General features: G+C 46.6%; 1 protein-coding gene across 1 annotated transcript in view; it reads left to right on the forward strand.

Annotated features, from left to right (window-relative positions):
* Positions 1–25,325, forward strand: part of RGS6 (regulator of G protein signaling 6) — a 543,968-nt gene that overhangs the window by 428,876 nt on the left and 89,767 nt on the right. The window contains 3 exon segments of the mRNA XM_057732396.1: positions 19,644–19,694; positions 22,722–22,828; positions 24,129–24,180. Of these exon segments, the coding sequence (XP_057588379.1) occupies positions 19,644–19,694; positions 22,722–22,828; positions 24,129–24,180 (210 nt within the window).

Below are 25,325 nucleotides of genomic sequence, written 5' to 3' on the forward strand. Positions count from 1 at the left end.
TGAGAAGCTGACATATTCAGTGGGTCCCCCACGTGGATAATGATGTCACCAAGGAGAACGGCAGGATTTGGGGTGGAGAAAAAGATTGTGATCCAGGTGCCAAAGTCTTCCGTGAATGAGAAGTTAACAAAAATAAAGAGATGATAGACCAGAGGAGTAGAGAGGAAATTGGTGGAATATATAAGCCTCAAATCGTCAGGAATTTTTACATGGAAAAAGGAGAAATATCCTGAAGGGCAAGATGATGCCTACTTTCCCTCCTAACCCCAAATTAGGTGGGGGGGGGGGGGGGAGGAAGTGGCACAGGAACAAAGGGCACTGTAGGGGGAGGGTAGACCAGGAGCTGGAGGGATCCTTCTGCGCTTCGGTGAAGGCTATGCAGGAACTATTTTCACCAATGGAGCCAGAGAACAGAGATTCCAGATGTGGGCATGGGGATTGGGTCGGGGACCAATTAAGGGAAGAGGAAGCTCAAAGCAACATGGAGATGAACTGAGAAATAATGGAGCTCCAGTGGTACTTGGGTTTTACCCACTAAGGATGAGGGGGAATTACCTGGTGTCAACATTTCTGATAGCTCGAGTTAGAGGTAATCTAATACATATTTGTGGGTTAGTTGTATAGAAGGATGAATGGTTGGATGCATGGATGGATAGATGGATGGACAGCTGTGGGTACTTACTTATCTCTGGAAGGCTCTACCTCACCCTGGAATGATGGTGTTTCTAAGAGAACTCTGGCAGGATTTGTTCTCTCCCAGGCCCTCACAGCATGCTGGAAGCAGCAGATAATCAAGGGGGGACCACCCCCCACCCCAGCTGAACGTTCTCAGCTCTCCCTGGGGCCTGGTTTGTTCTTAAACTTGGCCTTAGCAATCCTGGGGCTCTCTTCTGACTTTGCAACCTAGGTGAATGTCCTGTTCTGTGTTTAGCCATGACCAAACCTTTCAGATGTGATCATTACAAGAGAAATTAACATGTAACAGTGTTCATATGTCCTTGTGGGACAACCCCAAATCTGGAGAAGGTTCTGTGGGGTAGGGTCTTTCATGGAAATGATAGTCATTGGAGAAATCTCCCTTGATGTCCTCTCTCAGAGGTGGGCACTGGGCATCCAAGTGGAGGAAGCCACAGGAACAAAGGCCTGGAGGCAGGAAACCCCAGATGTGTTGAGCAGGGTGTCTAGTCATAGGCTGAAGTGGACGAAGCTACAGAGGTCGCTGAGGTCATGTTGTGGAGAACTGGCTCAGCTATTGGCACCCGTAGCCTTTGTTCTTCATTTGGCTCTTAAGAGAGTCAAGCTACTTGGATTAAAATATTTGACCCTACTTATTAAGAATCTCTTCCCCCAAAGATTGCAAATTCTTTTGGGGGCCGTAAGTTTACTTCTCTTTGATCCAAATTAATCTCTCTGTAGTCTAGTGCTCCTACTGTGACATTTCCCATTGTATTATAGAGGGCTTTGTCTTTATCTTTCTCCCTACCAGATGTTAGCTCATCTGACCGCTTTCCAAGGTTCCCGCCCCCACTTCTAGGCAAAGTGGCGAAGGAGGGGGCGAAGTGGCGAAGGAGGGGGGCAGCTCCCTGGGCAAATGCCTGCCTTGTTCTTGGTGATCCCGGTTGGGCCACCTTTTCTCCTTGTATGCTGGTGGTGGTCCAGGAAATCTCTGCTTTCCTCCCCTTAAGACCTCGGCCTGGTCTTGGCCTTGGGATTTTCCCATTCTGAGTTTAAGGGGAGGAAGCATAAAGGATGTTTGTCATTTGTTTTGTCTATGCAAGATCTTAATGTCTTGTTTGATTAGGAAATTCCCAAATAATGAGTGTCACTGGGGGCAAAGACCACTCCCAACTATAGATGCGGGAACTATTAGACATTCTCTTGCCCAGCTCTGGGTGCAGCCAGCACATACAATGTGTTCCAGGTTCTGCCAACCAGGTGTGTCCCCGGCAGACACGGACTCAGGAGCCAGGGATATAAGGGAAAGAGTAACTTACTTCCCAGAGCCTGTTCTGGGCCATGTTGATGGACCTTTTCCAGTTGCCTTGTCTCAAGTCTGGTTCTCTAATCTTCATCCATGGCAGGCTCTGTAGAATTCTACATGTTCCAATGACATGAGGCATATCATTTAATGAGAAGGAGACAGCCTCCTCCCTGAACTCTCACCTTTCTGAGGGCAGACATGTCTCAAGAAATGGAGAGCTCTGAGCTGGGGTCATGGCTATGGTGCATAAGAGGAAAAACAGTGGAGAAGATAAGACATCCAAGAGTAAGGACAGCGGAAGGAAGGCCTGTCATCATTTGCCTTAACCAGATCTATGTATAATTTTTAGTCCACTTCAGAAAACACTAGTCTTTCCTTTAAATAGTAACTCACAATACATCCCTGAGGATCCCACATTGCTCCTGTCCACCCCCACCTTCTCCAGGTGGGCAAAACAGGAGAAAGGTCTCCATCCCACTCTGGTTAAAGCATCTCTGCTTCCAGGGAGGGTGGATGAGTGAGAGCCATAATCCTGGAAAATAAGCTATGTGCTCCCTTTGCGGGGTTTTGGGTTGTTGTTTATTTTAAAAAAAATTTCTGTGACCCCAGGACCACACTTCTAGGAGTGCCACTTGAAACAGAAGAAATATTTAGCCGCATTCTACAATCGCAACCCAACATGATGGCAGCCAGTGGGTTACTCTGGAAAGGGCGTGTCATTCACCATTCCAATCAGAATGATTGCTCATCATTACACCCCGGCTTATCTGCATCTGGGGAACAGAAGTCTTAGAATATAAGTTTCTTGGGAATTCCCTGGAGGTCCAGTGGTTAGGACACAGCGCTTTCACTGCCAGGAGCCTGGGTTCAATCCCTAGTCAGGGAACTAAGATCCCATAAACTACGCTGTGTGGCCAAAATTAATAATAATAATAATAATAATAAGATTGTCTCATTCTTTTCTTTAACTCTGCACCTGCCAACTCACCACACATAGCTTGACTGGCAAGAGGTGTCTACAAGGTTGAGATTAAGTCAGGTATGATAAAGTGGTTTTCTGTAATGCAAACAGTTTGCTACATTCTGCCTGTTTTCTGTGTGACTTATCCTGATTGCCTGTGAACAGATCATAGGTTGAAACTAGAAATTACTTCCCTCTCCTTGGCAGCCTGGGGACTAGCCGCTATATTTCTTACAGTTTGGTAAGGGTCATCCAGGAAGCCAAGAAAGGCCTAACTGTACATGTCTTTTAGGCAAGAGAGCATCTTAAATAGGATTTAGAGGAAGCTCATACTCAAATGGTCCCCTATAACTTTCAAGTTCTGGCTTTGCTTGTCTCTTTAATCACACCCTCCCCTTCTCTCCAATCCTCCCCTGAGCCAAAGTGCCCGGGTTCAAATCCTAACTTTACAGACCACGTGACCTCAGGCAAGTACCTACCCTCTCTCTGCCTTACTCTCTTCATCTGTAAAATGGGATAATACAGTACCTGGTTCATCAGGTTGCTGTGCATATAAATGAGTTAATACATGTACAGTGCTTGGAACCATGCCTGGCACATAGTTAACACTATAAAAATGTTTGCTGATATTGCATGCCATGATTCTGTGGCTTCGAATATGTTGTTTTCTCATCCTGGAATGCAGTCCCCCCCTTTACTAGCTAATCCTAACTTGTTCTCCAAGATTCCGCTCAAGGAGTGTCTCCTCCAGCAAAATGCTCCTGGCAGCCAGGTCTGATGTAGGTTCCTTTGTCCATGTTCCCAGATTCCTGCAAAGGTATCGATCGTCGCTCTCAATGCACTGAAGTACGGTTGTTGGTTTACTGGTCCATGTTTCCCCAAGGTTGTGAGCTCCTTGATCATAGGAAGATCTTATTGGGCTTTGCGTCCAGCAGTTAACTTAATCCTAGGACATAGAAGGTTCTCGTGTTGAATGAATGGATGAAACCATGCTGAAATTCAGACAAATTCTTAGGTTTATTCACTTGCTCATTTACTCCTTCAGTCACTAAAAAAATATCTGCTGAACATCTGTGATGTACCAGGTATTTTTTATAAGTACTTTTCTGATGATCTATCTATAATTTCTGTGTCAGCCCTTGCATTGAGCTAGGACAGAAAGAGAAGGTAGATTTCAAGCTATAGTTGCTCAGGGTCTGACTTTACCAAGAGAAATTTTGGAGACCAAAAGTCTTACTGATAACTGAGTGAGTTCTCTCAAATTCAAAACCCTATTTTATTTTTATTTATTTTTTCAAAACCCTATTTTACACTACAGACTTCACAGTGGGACTTGGACATCTGATTAGTAACTTTCAGCTAAAGTAGGCATTGTGGAGAACGTCCTACCTAAAGAGTTACTTGAGTCCTCTTTTGAATCCGTTGCCAGAATACTTTTAAAGCTATTTATGCTACCTTCTTGGGTACGTTTCCTCAGTACGGATTTGATTCTCTTCTGAGAAGAGGACATCTCAGCTGCGCTCCACGTAGAGACCCGTGCCGCTGTGTAGCAGCCCCGCCTGGCAGCCTGCTGCTGCCCACCCCAACACCTATTTTTTCCTTCCCTCCTCAGTTACGTAGCCCCACTTTCGGCTGAGCACCCTGTGACGCACCATAAGACTATTTGCCAGCGTCCCCTGTAGCTCGGTGTAGACAAGTGACTGAATTCTGATGCCCGAGTCACGTGTGTGTTTGTTTCCTATTGCAGCCACAACAAGTTACAAATTTAGCAGCTTAAAACAATATATTATCTTGAAACAAATGTATCATCTTATAGAGCTGGAGGTCAGCCGTCTGAAATGGGCCTTACAGGAGTAAAGGTGTTGGCAGAACTATGTTCCTTCTGAGGATCTAGGGAAGAATCTGTTTCCTTGCCCTTCCCAGCCTCTAGAGGTTGCCTGCATGCCTTGGTCCTTTCCTCTGTTTTTAAAGCCAGCAGCTAAGTAGCGGTCTCCCCACTGCATCCCCTCTCTCTTCCTCCACCCCTCCGCATGTATGCCTTCGAATGCACACACGTGTGGGAGCCTACACACGCCTCTGCTTCTGTCCTCACGTCTCCTTCTCTCCCTGCCACTCCTCTCTCTCATGAAGATCCTTGTGATTACACTGGTCCTCCCTGGATAATCCAGGCTACTCTCTCCATCTTGAGGACCTTAATTCAATCTTATCTGCAAAGTCCTTTCTGCCACGGAAGGTAGGTATTCACAGTTCCAGGGATTAGCACATGGACATCTTTGGGCTCTCACTATTCTACGTATCACAGTGTGTGAATAGGGTCTGGAACTTCCCCAAAATATGCTTATTATGCTTCTCACCTGGGAAAGGCACTCTTTAGCTCTTCTTCTTTTCCTTCTTCCTCCTGCCTGAAGCTGGGATGTGATGGCTGGTGCTGCAACAGACATTTTGAACCATGAGGTAACCTTGGTGGGGAAAGCCAAGCACTTGGAAGGTGGAAGAGAAACATTAAAGTGTGGAATGCTGAGGAGCCCACGGAGCCACCCCCAGACTTCTTTTACAAAATACACTTCTATCTTGTTTAAGCCATTGGGGTTTTTTGTTGTTTGTTTGTTTGCTTTTTCTGGAATGTGCAGCTGAACCTAATCCCAATCCCTCAAAACTATACACGACTCTCCTTAATAAACTCCAACTCTGGGTCTCTCAACCTACACTCTCCCAATGGCATGGATGTGACCTTTGCTGAGAAAATATTTTAGTAAAACAGACAGTGTTTTTATCATGTCATTTAATCAGACACCAGCCTTTAGTCCTGCCTGAATGCTGAGCCGTACAACCTCAATATTAATCTGGGCTTTTAACATTCTTTCAGAGTTTTGACGGTATTTGACTGTAATACCACCTGGTGGGTGGGAATGGACCGCAGACCTACCAAATTCTAGTCCTGAATAACTTAAAATGGGGCATGTGTTGACCCCCTCCTCTTTAACATACATGTAAATAATCTGCAACAGCAAGTAGCAAGCTCACTTTCCACATCGAAGGGCTGGCTCGTTTTATTATCAAAATTCAGAAACAGCTCTAGCAAAACCCACATCTGGAAGGAAAAGCAGCACAGTGATTACACCAAAATGCAAATCGTTGATTTTGGCCCCCATTCTTAAATATATTCATCAGATCTTCACTGAAAATCCGTAATGTGCCCTCTGCAGTGAGTCAGGGAGGCAGAGCTGAGGAGACGGGGCCTCTCCCTTTAAGGACCCCCATATGCATGAATGGAGAGACAGGCCAAGAAATGAGAGCAATAGACTTTCTTGTTTTGTTTTATTATTTCCAGGAACCATAAGCTAAATTCTGTGATCATTTAGAGCAGCCATCCTTCTCTGATGTAGCTCTCTCCCATTCATTGTGTGAAGCTTGTGTTCTCTTTATTAATTCGAGCAATATCATTAATTATTCCCTGCCTCGGGTCTCATCCATTTTGGAAGGAGCCAGCCCTTGGGGCAGGGGCAATGATGAAGACATGGGTCTAGAAAGAATAAACTCATGATGGGTTTTATATTCATTCTGTCCTTTTCCTAGTTACGGGGTTTCTCCATGTGAAACATTCTCAACATGTTCTCGGTCCGGAGTTGATGGGAACGAGATGAGCCTTGCACATTAGAAAGACGACATTCCACCCCAAAGCCTCTAGCCCCGGGTGGGGTCTGGAGCTTGCAGTCACTTCCAGGCTGTGTGCCTCCAGCAGTGCTCGGCCACGGGCCAGCCTAACAGTCCCACAAGATGCTTTCAGGGACTTTAGCACCAGAAAAGCCAGAAACCAAGTTTAAACGTGTTATAAATCAGACGAGAACACAGAAACCCTTAGCTGTCTCTTTGGCTTGGGCACTGGGCAGAGCTGTCAGGTGCTGCACGTGGTGGTAAGTGTCAGTTTTTCCCTGATGTGAGCAAGAAAGGGAGGTGGCTCTAAGGGAAGCTTCCAGGAGGGCCTGGCGGAGGGTCCAGAGTTTGAGTTCACTTTTTGTGCTGTATCCCAAGGAAGGGGAATTGATTGCTGGATAAGTCACAGAAGAGAGAAGCCCAGGCATTCGGGGCAATGGAAAGCGTTCCAGAGTGAGGAAGGGCAGCCCTGGGTCCCGGGCCAGCTGCACCATTGTCAGGCCTGGGGCTTGGTTCCAGTGCTCTCTTTTCTCAGTCAGTGTGTTCTCCTCGGGTGACCTCACCCAGTCTCACTGCTTGAAGTACGTTCCTACACACCAGAGACACCGAGAGACGATCTCCAGCCTGCTCTCTTCCTGAAAACCCAGCCTCCTATGTCCACTGGCGGACTTGACACCTCCACTTGGATGGCTACAGTGCACACCTGTCTCAGACAAAACATGGCCAATAATGATGAACCCAGGTTTCCTCCCCAACCTGCTTCCCCATCTCAGGTAGGCTAAACTCCACCTGCATCCAATTAGTCAAGCTAGAAACCGGAAGTCAAGCCTGACACCTCTTGTCCTCACACTCTGTGTGCATGCCTTAGAGGGGACCAGCATCCCTGCCTCCAAGACAGACCCGGAACTTTTGCTCCGCTCCATCTCGCTGCCACCACGGAGCCCAGCCAGCATTAGATTTCTCCTCTAACCCATTAAAGACAGCTGCTGGCTGTCTGCTGCTTCTCTTGTCCCTCTGCAATCCCTTCTCTACCCAGCAGCCAAAGCGATCATTGAAAAACACACAGACCCCTCCTCTACTCCAGCCCTCCAGAGGCTTCCAGGGGGTGCAGCCCCTCCCTCTCCCATCTCACCTCCGGTCACCCATGCCTTCCTCCTGCATGTTCCCACCTTGCACTCGTCCTCCAGATGCACCACCGCATCCTTCCTGCTGCCCAGGCCTCCATGTAAATGTCACCTCGCTCACCTCCCCGTCTGCACAGCCCCTCTCCCCGTCACCCCGTTTTATCTTCGTTGTCGCACTGCTTTTTCTTACCTAAATACCCGAAGCAGAAACGGAGTTAGGGATCTCAGGAGGAAAGCGTGGGGCAGGGGAGGCGAGCGGTACAGCTTGGCAGCCACCAGCTCCCCCGTGGGCTGTGCCCCCATTTCTTACCGACGACTTGTTATCCAGGGCCTTCCCCAGCCCTCGGCAAGGTCAGGACACACGACTTCTGTTTGGTGGTCATCAACACCCACCCCATCAGACAGCCCAGCTCTCTGCCCGAGGACTCAAGGCTGTTGCTGGGGGTGGAGTCAAGGGGAAGGGGGTCCTTGGAGGCAAGATGGCAGCAGCCCCAGAGAAGCCCAAGGCCGCGCCCTCCCCTGAAGGGTAGCAAGGAGGGGACACAATAGCGGTGTCCCGCACATGAGCCCCTCGGTTTGGGGCGCCTCACTGAAGGCAGCTGAGCAAGGATCCAGGACGGTGGCCCGCAGCAGAGGTGTAGGGGATGCAGGTTTACCAAGCAGCGCATCACCTCCTAAGGCCAATGGCGGGAAGGGATCACAGCACTGCTGGCAGTGGCCGTGGGGCCCGGGTTGAGGGAGGCATGGGGAGAAAGGCCAGCATCCCGATGCCAGGAACGCATGAGCTCATTCCCCGGCAGCTCTGACTTCATCTCCCTGTAGCTCTTAAGCCTGGTTCTTTTTCTGATTCACGCTTGACTCTCAGCCCCTGGTGACTGGCTCAGTGCTCCGCATGTAAGTGATGCTGGAGCATGCTGTGACTTTCGCACCTTCTAGGACTCTTCTCCCTTCCACAGTAACTTGCTGTTCAAGTCTGCATGTGAATGTTAGCTGTCGCGTGCTGCCGCTGGTGTGGTTTCTTTGGATGGCTTTGTTCTTGGCTCTACATCCTATACTTTCCTCCTCAACCTTTTCTGTTTCTCACTGATCCTAAGCACCTCCTTCTCTGTGAACCTCCTCCTGACACTGGGTGGGCTGGAATTACATACTCTGTCCATGGCCCATAGCACCCTACAAATGCTCCAGTCTAGCCCTTGTAGCCTGTGAGTGCCCTTTTCTGTTTAAGGACAGAGCCGTCTTATTCATCACTGCTGGTAAATGAATGAAAGTGGTCCAATCAGTAGTCATAGCAACAACAATAATAATAATAGTGATAAAGTCAGCACGTGCTGATCATTTGCTCTGTGCTGAAGGACACAGGGCTGGAACTTTTACAGGAATTATCCCATGCCCGCCCTCTCAGACTGTGCTTGTATCCTATCTTAGAGAAACTGAAGCTTAGAAAGAGTAAGGCACATCCCCAAGGTCACAGAGCTGGTGGGAGGTGGAACCGGGATTCAGACGCAGGCCACTTGCCTCGTGGCCGTTCTTGTGGGAGATGCCAGGCTAAGGGCTTGGCTGTAGTTGGGATGGAGGAGGAGAGATGTCAGGGTTCCTTGGGGTTCTTCTGATGTCTTACCTCAGGAACTGAAAATTGGACTGGGAGTAGATCCTCTACTGGTCCCAGACCAGTTTTTAAAAGGATGGGCTCATGCATCTGAATGAAACAGAGAAGCTTGAAAGATCAGAGCTAGAGCCAGCCCTGAGCTGTCTAGTCCAGGTCCACAAGGCCTGCAGCACCGGCCCAGGGAGGAGCCAGGAAAAAGCCTTGATTCCTACTTGAGGCTCTCTGCCCAGGAGATCAGCTCCAGCCCGGATTCCACTGGGCAGATGGAGGTGTGCACCACCTACAAGTGGAAAGGAATCAGAATAACCCATTGAGCAGTGTGCCCATTCGGTACCTGGCACTACGCTAACTGCCCACATCCATTTCCTCATTTAAATACTCATAACACAGTCTGAGGTAGACTCTGTGATGACCCATTTTGCACATGGGTAAACTGGAGCTCAGGGTGGTTGAGTAACTCATCCAAGGTGATGAGTTAGCAAGTGGTGGAGCCGGGATTTGAACTGAGGTCTGCTTACAAAAGCCGAGTGTGTTCCACGCAGCCAGAGCCCCAGGGCACTGGAGCTGGAGTGAGCACAACACCAATCAAGTCTTTGCCCAAGGACCTGTGCGTCCCAGACTCCACTTGCAACCTGGCCTGCTCACACTCCCTGCTGTGCACACCTTGCCCGTCCCAAAGTGGTGGCAGGTGCCCAATGCCCTTTGCAGACTTGAGCCTTAAAGCATGCTGTGGACGTGTGTCCGCATTATTCCCTAACCGTGCGGTGTGGCGGATCAGATTCCAGGTAAAGTGACTGCAGCCTGCAGACCTGGGCATCACAAAGGCTACCTCTCCTGCTCCCCTCAAGGAAACCTTAGCCCCCTCAGATTAATTTAAATACAAATGTTCACGAACCACATTTCAGGTTCAAATGTGCACAAATGAGACAACACTGGAAGGCAACAAAGCCGCTGACACCTTCCAGCCCTGGGTCCCCTCCAGTCCTCCTGGAAAGGCTTAGCAGCCTTCAAAACACTTATCTTGCCCTCTGATAGGGGCTACTGGACACCTGGCATTCGCTCACTTCTCCCCCAAGCCGCAAATCTGCGTATTTGTTTTTCATTTCTGCCTTCGGATTGCGCGGAAGGCAGTCACGGGGGCGGGGGCAGCCACCCCCAGGGAGCAGAGGCTACACCCACGGTGGCCGAGATCCTCCGTCTCCCTGCGTGAGCCCCATCCGTGTAGCTATATCCAGCCTCCCCTTTAATAAGCTGGTCGTCGAGCCAAATCCCGGGTGAGCTCCTCCTCGCCCTGGACGCTTTTGATTGACAAAACTAATCTCTCCTCCACCCCCACGTCTGCCGCCGCCCGCATCCTCTTGCAAATCATGTACTAGGCTGCTGACAATTAGATAGAAGACTTGGGACTCGGACGCGGGAGGGTTATGAGGTTATGAATCAATCGCGGGGGCCCGGGTGAGATAACAAACCGGGGGAACCCGTCTCAGACACCTCGCCATCACCCTCAGAGCCTCCCAGTTGATTTATGAGTTGGTAATAACCTCGCCCGGTCTCCTGCCCCCTATTATTTTTCATAATGCGCAGGGAAGCGGGGAAGCAGGCAAGGCAGCCTGAGCGGGGGAGGGGACTGGCGGGAGACGGCCCCCCAGGGGGTTCCCGTTGTCCGGGCGGGCAGTCTTTCCTGCTCTGTGGGCTGTGGGTCGCTGAGGGGCGCAGTTGCCACGTGCCCGTGGAGGCCGGCCAGCCGCTGTGCCTGGCCTGGAAGAAGACCCCGGGGAGGTGGCCACGGCCGGCCCTGATTTAGGACTGGATAAGGCGGTGATGCTTGGGTCTCACCGGGTTCAAAATCATAGTCTCTGTGTCTGGATTTAATTGCTCCAAACTGTTCAAGTCAGACTGACACAAAAGACTCCCGTTAAGAAGGGAGCATCACACGCTGGATCAAAGCCAGTCACAGGCAGTTTGAACTCTGCAGCCTGGGAGCCAGTGGGGCCAGTGGCAGGGACAGGTGAGAGGAGAAAGGGGAACCAGGTCTTTCTGCCTCGAGAAGAGAGCTGAAGACTTCACCTTTCCTTCTGCTCATTGTCCTCTTTGGGTGACAGCCAGGGTTGAATGAGGAGGAGATAGTTCAAATTGCTGCCTGATGGTTTTGTTTTTTTGTTTTTGTTGTGTTTTGTTTTTAAGTACAGTTGATTTACAGTATTGTGTTAATTTCAGGTATACAGTAAAGTGATTTGGTTGTACATATATGTATACAGTATATATATATTTTTTCTTCTTTTTCTAATTCTTTTCTATTATAGTTTATTACAAGATATTGAACATAGTTCCCTGTGCTATACAGTGAATCTTTGTTGTTTGTGTATTTGCCTAACAGTTTTTAAAGTATTCGTTTGTTGAGTCTTCTTTTTACAAGGAGTGATGTGGTTTTTGAAAGAAAATGTCAATGGATGGAAAACCCTGAATCTCTCCTCTAAAGTAGTAGTTGCAAAATGCCTAACCAAGGTTGGTGCTGGTCTGTGACAAAGTTTTCATGGGCCACAAAAAAAATGAGAAAAAAATTTTACAAGTAATGAATATGTGCATATGAGTGGATATGTACTTATGATGCCCACTTGAATATAACTATTGATCAGTAAGCATTTATTAAACCCCACCTTCATGCCAGGTCTTTGCTTGGTGCCAGAGATAAACCAGTATAACAGAGTCCTGCTCTCTCAGAATGATAGTTACAGGTTGAATTGTGTCATCCCTAAAATTTATAGGTTGTGGTCCTAACCTCTAATACCTTAGAATGCGACCTGATTTGGACACAGGGTTGTTGCATGTGTAATTAGTTAAGACGAACTAGTTTAGGGTGGGCTGTAATCCACTATACCCTTATAAAAAGGAGAAAGTAGACACAGAGGCATACACACAGGGAGAACGCCATGTGAAGATGAAGGCAGAGATCGGGGTGATGCTTCTACCAGATGAGTCACCCCAAAGACTGCCAGCAAACCTCCAGAAGTGAGGGGAGAGCCTGGAACAGCTGCTCGCTCACAGCCCTCAGATGAATCAAACCTGCCCACATCTGGATCTTGGACTTCGGTCTTCTGAACTGTGAGACAATACATTTCTGTGGTTTGAGCTGCTCTGTTTGTGGTACTTTGTTAGGCAGTCCCAGGAAACTAATCCAGAGGGGGAAGCAGACACTGACCAAATCATCACGGATGTCTAGTTCCAAACCGAGATAAGTGCTCCAAGAGAAGGTCCTCACTTACCGGAAGATGTCCTCCAGGGGAGCAAGGTGAGGGTCCCAGCCTCTCCATGAGGCCCTGTCAGCCTCCTAAAGTTTGCCTGCTGCCACTCCCCACTTTGTTTCTCCTTCTGTCCAACAAGCTGTCCATCAGCAGATCCCTTCCTAAAAGCATCAGAAGACATTTGAGATTCTCTAAGACCTGAAACGAAAAAGCAGGCAAATCACAAGAAGTGCAAGTTTCTGCTGCTTCTCTGAGCCGTGCCGAGGACTTGGTGAGACACTTGGCTCCAATATGAATAAAAAACGCAGATCCTCTCCATAGCTCACGTGTGTTATGGTTATTATGTTCTAGGCGCTGTGCTGGCATTGTACATAAAGCTCCCTCTTTAACCCAAGAGCCTAAGCAGCAGGTCCTTTTTATTATTGGCCTCATTTTCATATGAGGAAATGAAGGCACAGACCACGTAGGTGACCTGACAATAAACAGGCCATTTCAGCAAAACCACAGGCCAAGCTTTTGGAGAGGGTTTTGTGTACATGATCTTGTTTTATCCTGTAAATAGGCGGGATTTCCCCGCAGTTGACCCATGAGGATGACGATTGGGTTGGGTGGTGGTGAAGGCACCTGCCCAGGGTCACACAGTTTGGAAATGACGTACCATTTGTTGAACTCAAGTCTGCCTGACTCCATAAACAACGTGCTTTATTGCTTCATATGCTTAGGAAGCAAGTGTATATCTCTTAAATTTGTCACCATTTTCCCTGGAAAACCTCAAGCCCGTTGACCAAACAATACCTCTCAAAAATGCCACTAGACTTTTCTAGTGGCATTTTGCACCTGTATTTCCTTCTGTCTCGTTGTCAGCTATTCGTTGTGTCCACCCCTCAAAGCCCATTTGAACATTTCCTCTTAAGCTTCCTCTGCTAGCTAATTGTTGCATTTTTTATTGTTTTGTAACTAACTCATAAAAGAATGGTCTAAAGCTGTAAAAACTTCCATGCTTAGTGTCCTTCAATTCACCTGCAAAATGAGATAATAATCTATTTACACTATACAGTTATAGCCTAGAATATAGAAAGTGCTCAATAAATTATTAGTTCAATAGCTAACAGTAATGTTTATTATTATAACTAAATTAGTGTCTCTGCTTCAGGAAAGAAGTAGAGTACTGAAGGTAACTTGTCCAATTACTCTTCTTTGTACTACTTGGAGAGTTATTCAGAGTTAAGAGGGACAGAATGGCGTAGAGGAAATAATACTTGACACGAGATTGCCTGGATTCCAACCTTGGCTCTATGGAGGCACTAGCATGTGACCTGATGCCTCTCTTGGCCTAATCTTTAAAATGGGTGTAAGAGTTATTATATTTTACATAGTTATTGTCAAGATGATGTATGACAACAGGGTTAAGTGTCTGGCTCTGGCCTACTACACAGTGGGCACTGGGGAATGCCATCCTTCTTGGCGGGCATTGGCCTGCACGTCACCTGCATGTGCGATGAGGTGGCACAGAGCTGTCCTCTCCACTCACAGGTGCAGCAGACACCTTGGCAGGTACGTGAAAATCCGATGGAGGATGGAGTCATAACCTTGCCTAAGGAGTACCATGAGCTCACTCGTGGCAGAAACCGTCTCATCTTTGGCTGAGCTCCAGAAAAATAGTTTACTCAAATGGAAATGTCTTTCTCCATGGGGAGGACTGATGAGTAAGTTATTAACTGCTTCAGTTACCCGAACCATGATATATGAGATACCAAGTTGCAGGTAACTTGAAATTTGCAGGTGACTGAAACCAGTCTTTTGTCAAGTTTGCATAATCTAATTTGGGCTCGGATTGATGCAAAACTTTGGGGGAAATGGAGGAAGTGTTTCATAGTAGGATCTGCTTGGACTTTCCTGGTGGTGCAGTGGTTAAGAGTCCGCCTGCCAATGCAGGGGACACAGGTTCAATCCCTGGTCTGGGAAGATCCCACATGCCACAGAGCAACTAGAGCCCGGGAGCCACAACTACTGAGCCCACATACTACAACTACTGAAGCCCATGTGCCTAGAGCCCATGCCCCACAAGAGAAGCCACCGCGATGAGAAACTGGCGCACTGCAACAAACAGTATCCCCTGCTTGCCACAACTAGAGAAAGCCCATGTGCAGCAACCCCAACACAGCCAAAAATGAAAATAAATAAATAAATAAATAATCAAATAAACCTTTAAAGAAAATGAGCTACACTCTTTTTAGAAAACAAACAACAAAATGCCTGAGGTCAAGCCCAGAGTACAACGCTTTTGTAAGAAGGGTCTCCTAGAGAACTCTCTAAAATCTTGGAAGATCTTACCAGCTTACTCAAATCCAGTTTATATCGATCTAGAGTTAATATAACTTGGGAAGAGGTCACTGAGTCTCACTCTACCCAAGTAACTAAGTAAGCAAACCCCAGGGAGGGGTGCTGGGGGCCGCCCTTTGTCCAGGACTGTGGTGAACAGCCCCGTTAGAGTCTACAGAAGGCTACTCTGAGGCTCAGGGCTGGCCAGGTGGCCAGAGAGTGCCTGATCTAAGGCCCGTGAGCAAGCCTCCCGCTCTCTACTCCTCAGGAGGAGGACAGCTTTGAGAGTCCTGCCTTCCTTCCTCTGCGCTTTCCCCGGAGAGCAGTGGGAGCACCGGGCCTGGGGGCAGGAGGCTGTGCTCTCCACCCTCTCCACTTGGGTGTGCAGCCCTGACTCCCCACGCGCTCTCCACTTCAGGCTTGGAGGCCAGTTCTCCCCTCTCGGCTCCTTAACGTAAAAAGTGTTTTTCTCCGTGCAGAAGGAATATATGAATGTTCTTTGAACTCCAAATAATAAGGAAATGTAAAGAATAGAAACTTCCCATAATTTGACCCTCCCCTCTCCCCAAGGTAACCTAAAGTTAACAGTTTGAATATACTTCCAGAATTTTTCTCCTCCACATCTGTGTATATCTATACACATGTAACAGAATACAAATATAAATGTTTTCTATTTTAAAAAATGTCACTTTACAGTATACATGGTTCTCAATATGCTTGTTCATTTCATACAGTAGGTGTTCAATAAATACTTGCTGTATGAGCGAGCCATAATTTATGTATTGAATCCCCAAGATGCGTCCAAATACCCTTCCAATAAACATAATTTTATATATATATATATATAGGATATAATTGAAATACAGGCATACAACACATATAGAAACATACAGCATAGGGACTTCCCTGGTGGTGCAGTGGTTAAGACCCCACCTGCCAATTCAGGGAAAACCGGTTCAAGTACTGCTCCAGGAAGATCCCACATGCTGCAGAGCAACTAAGCCCGTGCGCCACAACTACTGAGCCTGTGCTCTAGAGCCCACGAACCACAACTATTGAGCTCATGTGCCACAACTACTGAAACCCGCGCACCTAGAATCTGTGCTCCGCAAGAAGAGAAGCCACCGCACTGAGAAGCCCGCACATCACAATGAAGAGCAGCCCCCGCTCACTACAACTAGAGAAACCCCATGCCGCAACCAGAGAAACCCCGCGCACAACAACAAAAACCCAGAGCAGCCAAAATTAAAAATAAATAAATAATAAATAAATAAAAATACAGCATACCTGCATGTAAAAAATATACACTGAAATATACTAACAATCTACACAGGTTGTGAAGAAGTGTTTCGGGTGCCTTATGGTGTATTTCATGGCTATGCCTGGAATATATGTTGGTAAATTAGCCTCAAAAAGAAAACTTTGAGCCAGATGTTTTAGGATCTTTGGGAATAAAGAGTGGCTATCCTGCATTTGTTCCTAATGTTTTTATGTTGGCTTTAAGTCCTCGGCAGGCAGGGCAGCTTGGCAAAGATAAGGACCAGAATCCAATAGTAGTAACAAAAGGCAACAATCAATTTTAGATAGAACAGAAAAATAATCTGCTTCAAATTCTTATTAGAATAAGAAGGAAAGAATGATTGGGAGGAGGAAAGAAGGAAGAAAGGAAAGAGAAAAGAGAATAAAAATGCTTTCTCCTGACGGTGATTTGGACTGTTCCTGCCTGATTCTGCAGTATAATAATTATAGGTCTTTCAAAGGACATAATATTATGACAGATTTCCCTTCCTTACTTGTTCCTGAGGCTGAACCTCAATGGTTTACTGCCTTGCCTGCTCACAAGGCTGAGGCTGGCCCTTCCTGGATTAGGCTGACAAAGCCTAAAATACCCCACGCCCACAAGAATGAGACGGTCCACAACCCTGGACATCGTGGTGTGTGCTCAGGTCCACCATGCAGTGCCCATGCGTGTCGAGGATGGCAGTGGGGTGGCTGCTGCTGCAGACTGAGGGCAGTGGCCTGGACAGCCAGGGCAAGCAGCTCGATCCCACTGGGGCCTGAGGACAGTCACATGAGTCCCCAGATGAGACAGTGACTGTCATGGTGGCTGCACCAGCGACAAGAAACCCAGGTCTGTGGTCCCCGCAGTGCTAGGGGAGAAGGCCAGGGGCTTTTGTGACTTTCCCTTCTTTACCAAAAAAAAAGTGCTTCCACGTGATCCCTCAGCTCTGTGAATGCAAACCGGAGCCTGGCAGACTGGGAAGAACAATTAGGCCGGACATGAGAGCAGAAAGCCAAAGTGGGTAGAAACCCAGACAATGGTGCTGAAGGCTGGAGTTGGGTTGGGTGGGGGAGCGGATATGATAGCAAGGAAGGAGTTTCAATGTGAATGAATACTAATTAGTGACATGGATATTAATGATGACAGTAATTAACAGGGGAAAGGAAGGGCTGTCATTGTCCCAGGGTGAGTAATCAATCTTGGCAGGTGATAAATGATGGTTCAGCAAGCTCAGCAGAAAGATAATCCTCCTGCCCCGGGGAGAGCTGTTGCTGATGCTGGAAACCTCTCCGTTTCTAGGCAACCCACAAAAAAAAGGACTGTTTTTCTTTTGAGGGAAAAACAGGTTAGAGTCTCTGCCCCCCCATCCACCCCAACTTGGGATTACAGTTCTTATTTGATTTCTGCTTTGTTCTTCATTTCCTAGGACAAATGTTGAACTTGTATAATTTGCAGGAAGTGGACATACACACAGACATACACTCCCTTTCTCTCAAAGAATGTGAATGAATAGGAGTGTTTTTGATCCAAAGTTTAGCTCATAGATGCCAGCTGGGAGCAAGAGTGGGGAAACGCTTAGAAGTCTTGCTTTTGAGGTTGAAATGCGGGGAACTTGCAGGGCTGTGTCAGTGGAGATTGGTCTGGGGGGGCAGGGGCAGTACAGAAAGAGCAGGACCATCTGCTGTGCAGGGTTCACTCACCTTCCAGAGCGCCAGAGAGAAACAAAATGTCTAGGCACTCAGGCCTGTACTGGTCTCACTTCTGGCCCCCAGTTAAATTTCTGTGCAACTTTACTTCTGGAAAAAGGGCAATATTTGTTCAGCCCTTCTGCTGGGGTTTCCAGTGCTTCAGCTGGGCGTCCATCCCAGGAGAGCTTCTTGCAGGCTGTCTCCCTCACACCCCACCTCAGACCCGTGACAAGACTTGGATATCTAGAAATGCTGCCCTTTCAGACTGTTTTCTATCAGACATCCCTTCCTGCATTGACAAAGCCACCTTTGAAGATCTGCACAGGTTTAAAGTGAGATTTGGGGGTGACAAAGGTAGATTGCCCAGAAATTCAGAACCTTCCAGAAAATTGGACTCCTCTACCCCCACATGAACTGTGCTGGCCTAAGAACACTTGTTCTAGGCACCACATTTAAAGGGAGGCAAACAAAAGCAAATACATTCTGAGAATTGTGACCAAGATGAGGAGGGACCCCAGATCATGTCCTGAGAAGAAACAGCTGAGGAATCCAGGCATGTTTCACCTGGAGGAGCGGAATCTCGAGGAGAACGTTGATAATACATTGGATGGACCGTCCAAACAGTTGAAGGACTGTCTCATAGGCTAAGAGGTCTGAGTTTTTCTATTGTCAGAGGGCAAAACTAAGACCAAAGAGAGGAATTCGGAGAAAGGCAAATTTCTACTGAGAGAAATCAAAGATGATTTAACTGGGACAGACTGGCCAGCAGGGAATTTGTGAGTTCCCAAGCACTAGGGTTTTTCTAACGGAAATTACATTACCTTTTGTCCAGAGGGTTGTGGATGGGGCATGTGTATTGGCTAGGGTTGGAGTAGAGAAGCTTTAAAAGTCACTTCTCATTTTTAAGATTTTACGTTAGTTAAGGCAGTACTAGATGACAAAATATAACCCTCAAATGTCTGGGGCTCAACATGACCAAATTTATTTTTCAGTCAGGTCAGAGCCCAAAATGGGCATCACTTTTCACATCTGTTCAGGATCCCAGGCTCCTTCCACATTGTGGCTCTGCCCTCCCCTAGGCCCTTGGAGTTCTCTCCATTCAGCCAGCAGATGGGACGATGGGTGTGGGGTAGGGAGGGTCACACAGGAGTTTTTATGGTCTGGGTCTAGAAATGGCATATGGCATTTCCACCCACATTCCATTGTCAGAACTCAATCCACACCCAACTGCAGGAGAGTCTGGAAATCTAGCTGTGGCCCAGGGGATAGAGGACAGAGGTTTTGATGAACAGATAGAAGTTTCTCCCACAGACACAGGAGCTTATTCATTCAGGATAACCCAGACCAGAAGAAATTAGAGATTTTTTTTTCGGGAACCCATAAGGGCATCTGTGTTGGACTGACCTTATCAGTTGAGGATAGGAGCTAAAAGAAGTCTCCTCCCACAGGAAGTGGACTGGAGGCTAGGAGTGATAAAACTTCCTCTACCCTGTCATCAAAATATGTATTCACAGGAAGTCCCCTCCAGAAGCTCCCTAGAAATGTGGGTGTAAGATCATCCTGAGTCATCAGAAGTGGATTTTGGGGGGATAAGAATGGGATTGTGACTATGGAAGCATACTAATGTGTGGAAAGGGTTGGTTAGGATGGAGAAGTGTCAGTATTACCTAGCTCTCCAGGTGATTACTAATTGGAATTAGGAGTCTCTTGGGTAACCATGTTTCTCCTGGCACAGAGTTAAACATCCATGAGGTCTTCAGTTGAAATTGCTTTATCATTGCAGGTACTGACATTGTGCAGTGGCTTATGAAGAACCTTTCCATCGAAGACCCAGGTACTCGACCCTTGACCCTGACTTTACCCTCATGATCTTAGTGAATAAGCCAAAAGCAATTTCTAAACCAGTTTCTCTTACCCTCCTGGGAACTGGGCTTATAAACGTGAATTCCAAGATGTGGAATCACTATTTACAAATAGAATTAATTTATTTTCTTCACTGAATTTCTATCTTTAAATTTAAATCATCCTTGGAGGAGATGAACAACTGTTTAGAATGCCAAAGAGCCCGATACAATAACGTGAGAAATGAGATGGGCTCTGGTTAGCCACAGCAATTAAAGATAAGTTGTAGCACTGTCACAGAACAGCCTTCTAGAGCCAGCTCTTAAAATTACATTGCCTGATCCACAATTAAGAGGTTTAATTATTTGCTAAGACTCCTTCTGTTCTCTGCTTCTGCAAGAAGTGAAGGAATGATTTTTTTCAACTTTAATTGTGCAATGCAATTAGGAAAACCTCACCAGGAAAACAACAACAAACCCCGGCCAATAAAACAGTTTCCAAATCTGTCCTCCCACCGGCAAATAAGCAGTAAAATTTATTTTCACAGCATAATTAGAAAATGGGGGTGGGGGGGTGGGGAGGACGTTTCCAGGAAAAAATGAAAATTCTAGATAAGTAAACTTTTCTGAATTTATTAAGTACTCCCTGTCTTAACTAAGTATTCTTGATGCCTGAAGGTCGTATTTACAAACATCTACTAATGTATTCTGATCTTCCTGGGGATTAGGCCTATTTGCTTCAAATTGAATGGGCTTCAATTGCTATGCTTTTTAAAGATTTTTTTCAAGTGCCCATTCCAGGTGTCTAACCTTCAGCTGTGATCCCTTGCCGGGTCAGTATGTCAGCTCAGGGATTCCTGTATTTCAATCTGATGCTCCTAATAGACTATTGGCTATGAAACAATACAATTTACATAGAGTTCAATTAAACATAGTCACCAGAAATCTGAGTGCTAGAAAAGCAGGTCATGAAGGGGACGCTTTTTCACCATCTTGATTAATGGCCACTGTCATGACTAGTGAAAATTCTTAATTCTAGTCAAGTTCTTAATCCTCAGGGGAAAACTGTAAATGCTAATCCTTTTAAGGAAAAAAGCCCAAATCTATTACCTTACGTGTTTGCGTTACACAGCCTGGACTTCTGATTGTCCACTTGTGAAAACTGGGCTAAGTCTCTACCAGTTCAGTTACATGTATAGAGAGTCACCCTTCTTCATGAGGCTCTCTTCTCTTCCGAGAGCACTGTTTTCTTTGCCCTTCTGAGATAATCATTGTATTTCTGACAAGTGTTTTATCATTTTCATCAGTGGTGGTAGTAGCAGCAGTAATGGTAATGGTATATTCTGAGATCCCTGAACCACCTAGTGGTAGAACAGGCTTCAGGAATCCTCTGGCCCGGGTACAAGAAACTTCTGCAAAAGGTCCTGAATGATGAGTCTTATCCATGATGGAATATTATACTTTGATGCCCGTGGGAGGACATGAAGGTGCTGAGAGCTGTCTGGGCTTCTGAGAAGTAGTTGAGCAGGAGAAGTTAAGAACAATTCACGGCCCTGGGAAGGCGAGTATCTGACATCTGCCCTCCCTCACTTCTTCCTTCCCATCTGCCACATCTCTAAGCGAAAGCCTTTTGAAGAAGGAAGTGAGACTTCTAGCTCCTAGATTGGTGACATGAAAGTTTCCTTTTACTGGATTTTACTCTTCCTTCCCTGGAGAAGGAGCAGCTGCAGGTGATAAAACTTCCCTTTTATGTTGGACCCATGGTTCTAAGCATATAGATTTCAAAAGCAAACTGGTCATCACTAAGCAAGTGAAATACAACTCCATTCATTCCAATTCTAGCAGTCACAAGTGTACACTCCTTCCAAAAAGGAATAGCAATTCTAAAAATGCAAGACGGCTAGATTATATACAACCTCTTGAAAGTTGGAGCATTGTCACTGAACAGCCTTCTAGAGCCAGCTCTTAAAATTACATTGCCTGATCCATAATTAAGAAGTTTTCTTATTTGCTAAGACCCTTTGAAAAGTTTGCAAATAAAACCAATACAAGTCACTTTAAAAAATTCAGAGCTAAAAAAAAAAAAAAAAAAAAAAAAATTCAGAGCTTAGGAAATTAATAATTCCTAGAGACTCCCTAAGTGTGTCAATAATTCCTACATTCCAAAATTGTTTCTATTAGCAAGAGGACTTTCACATTTCTGAAAGATTATCATGCACGATAGAACCATTTAGATTTCTTTTTTCTTAGCTCTGCTCGGAGTAAATATAAATTCTTAGCTATTTGTGTGAATCTATTTATGGCTGGTGCTAAAATAACAAAACAACAGGCTGATTATGGCAAAAATATCAATATTTCTATTAGGCTGGCCTCCCTGTGCTACTGCCCACTGCACTGCCTGCCCTTCCTCCATTGTCTAAGAATGTGAGGTTTCCTTCTATGGCCATATGAGAAGGGTAACACCCTCCTCATCGCTGGTGGAACTGTCGTGTCAGGAAATGCAGCATGAGTCCGAAGGCTCTATGGGCTGCATGCTCATTGCTGACAGTGATTTAAAAAAAAAAAAAAAAAAGGATGAAACTAAAAATGTAAATCAGGGCTGCCAGCACTCACTGAGCACTTACCATGCGCCAGACACTGCTAAGCACTTTACGTGAATCATCTCACTTAAATACAGGTCTATCCACACCAAAGCCCATGGTCATAACTGGGGAGTTGGACTTTCTTCTGGAAGTCGTGGGGGTGTTAAACAATGTCAGGCTCTCAGAGCTGGGATGTAGAGATGTCCCAGACACATGTGGCCCTTCTCAACCATTGACATCTCCCCAAGCCCGCTGCAGTCATATCGGAAACTATCAACCAATCAATCAACCAATCATACAGTGATCTGGGGGTGATGACAGTTGACATCTGGTTGCTTTTCTGCTCCCCCCACCCTGCCCCACTTACATTTCCGCTAAGGAGCCTTGCATTCTGACAGCTTCATAATTACTCCTCTCTCTTCTGCCCTGTCCCTGCAGTTGAAGCAATACACTTGGGAAGCCTCATAGCTGCCCAGGGCTACGTCTTTCCGATCTCAGACCATGTCCTCACCATGAAGGATGATGGCACCTTTTATCGTTTCCAGGTAGGCCTGCAGCTTGTCCTCCTGAAGAAACTTTTCTTCTCATAGTCATCTGATCTCAGATTAGAATTACCTAAAAAACTGACGGTATTTAAGGGAGCAGCCCTTACCTCCTACCAGCACTGGGAAAACCAAGCAAACTTTTGTCTGGGCTAGATGTTGCCCTACCCACATAATAGTAAAAAGCCCTCATGGAGAACCTACTACTCACTGGGTGCTTTACACATTATCTTCTCATTTATTCTGAAGAACAAACTTCGGGGGAGTTAATATCTCCTATTTTACAGTTGGTAAAATTGAGGTACTTGAAGACTTAATGGGGCATTTAGTAAATCTAGGGGACAGTCTTGATTTGAACGTAGGTCAGCCTGAAAGCAAAGTCCTTGAGGTTTCTACTATATCATGCTGCCTTCCTGGTGTGAAGTTTCTATTCACTACTTATTAATGCTTCCCAATCATTTTCCACTCCTTTTCTCAGATCCTGGCCTACAAGGAATTGGAGCAGAGGATAAGGGGTTATGTCATGGTCTAAACCAAAGGATTTGGGAGTGGAGTTCTTCAGACAGGGTCGAAGGAGGTCTAAGTCTGCTCAGCTGCCATAACAAAATATCACAGATGGGGTGGCTTAAGCAGCAGAAATGTATTTCTAACAGTTCTGGAGGCTGGAAGTGTGAGACTGAGGTACAAGTAGGGTTTTGTTTGTGAGGAGAGCTTTCACCCTGGCTTTCAGATGGTCAATTCTCATTGTGTCCTCACATGGTGAAGAGAGAGAGAGAGAAAGAGAGGTCACTAACTCTCCGGTGTTTCCTTTTATAGGGACACTAATCCTATCTGATCAGGGCCCCACCCTTATGATCTCATTTAACCTTAATGACTCCCTTACTCCACATACAGTCACACTGGGGGTTAGGGCTTCATCATAGAAATTTAGGAGGACACCATTCAGTCCATAGCAAAGGGATAAAGAAATTTGGGGCTTGTGCCCCAGCAAACAGTGCTTCTGTATTAGACTTTTATTATCTTGGGATATGAAGTTTTTGCCCTGTAAACTGTTTCCATTTTTGCATTTATTTGACTTGCTTCGTATTTCATTTCTCAACACCTAGATTACAATGTTGACTGACCTCAGCTGCATTAAGAACAGGAGAGGGTTAGGGTGTGGTGTCAGCATGTAGGAGATGGGGACGGAGCCAGTCACAGGGAGGGGTCCTCACTGAGTGCAGGGGGACAGCTACCCCTGGGCCCCAGGCTGAGAATGGCAAGTGCTGGCATCCTGAGTCCTTACACCTGTGCTCTTTTGCAGGCCCCATACTTCTGGCCTTCGAACTGCTGGGAGCCTGAAAACACTGACTATGGTGAGCACTGAAGCCACGGCCCACACTTAGTGTTACTCCTGGGAGTGCAGAAGACAAATCCTTGCCATCTGGGTGACTGTGGTACATGAGGAGGAGGGTCTTTGTCCTGCTTAGCCCTTTCTCATATTGTTGACATGCACTAAGGTTCCTGTTCTACATAATGATGAAAGACAGAGTGCACTGAAATGTGCAGCCATTGGAAGGGAATGGGAAGAGGAAGAAAAGTGTGGCTCATTCTGTGGGGCCATGGAGAACTGGGTCAGTGGCTGTTGACCACTCCTTCCTGGGATAGGGTTTCAGGAAGGGCTGCATCAAGGGGCCACCTCCCCCTGGCCATTTCCTTTCTCACAGACTTGTTAAGACTTTTTAATAATTCATTGGAGTTTTTGATAGTTGGACGTTAGAGGGAAAGAGTAACAGACCACGGAAGGGTATACAAAATTACCTTACCTAAGAAAACAAAGAGTGGGTGAAGCTGGGAGCTAGGTAAGCAGGGAATTACTTCCATCCAGGCAGGGATCTATTAGACTCTTGCCATAGTCTCTCCATGAAGACTGTTTAATACAGCTATGTGTCAGTCTTCTAAAAGTTATTTATCCCTATACTTCAGATAAAGCTGAGGCCCAGAGAGGCCACATCCTCACACCTATCACACTGCATTCTACTAGTCTGGATGCCCAGTCAATTGGAAGCTCCATGAGGGCAGCCTGGTCCACCTCATTCATTCTCTTATCATCCAGTGCACAGTGCATGCCTGAGGCATAGTTGGCACTCAGTAGATATTTGCTGATAGTTCTGGTTCTTTATTAAAGGTGATTAACAGACACTCAGTAGAGGCAGCAGAATTTGAACTCAGATGCTTGTTTCATGGTCTGACCCTCTGCACAGAATCCTCATCATGATTCAGCTGCTGGGGCTGCCCACATCAGCTCTTCTTGGGACTGGGGCACGTGATGAGACCTGCAGCTTCTCCTTGGGTTCTTTGCAGGATGCTTTTCACAGGAAGGCAGAGCCAGCTGCAGCTGGGTGGTATTCTGGGGAGCCCATCCCTGACACCTTGTGATAAGCTATACCCGCTGGATTACACTTCTGAGGGAGGGGAAACCAGCAATTGGGAACAGTCCTGAGGATAGAATTCTGGCAAG

This window comes from Hippopotamus amphibius, chromosome 4 (genome assembly GCF_030028045.1).
Source record: "Hippopotamus amphibius kiboko isolate mHipAmp2 chromosome 4, mHipAmp2.hap2, whole genome shotgun sequence".
NCBI classification, from domain to species: domain Eukaryota; kingdom Metazoa; phylum Chordata; class Mammalia; order Artiodactyla; family Hippopotamidae; genus Hippopotamus; species Hippopotamus amphibius.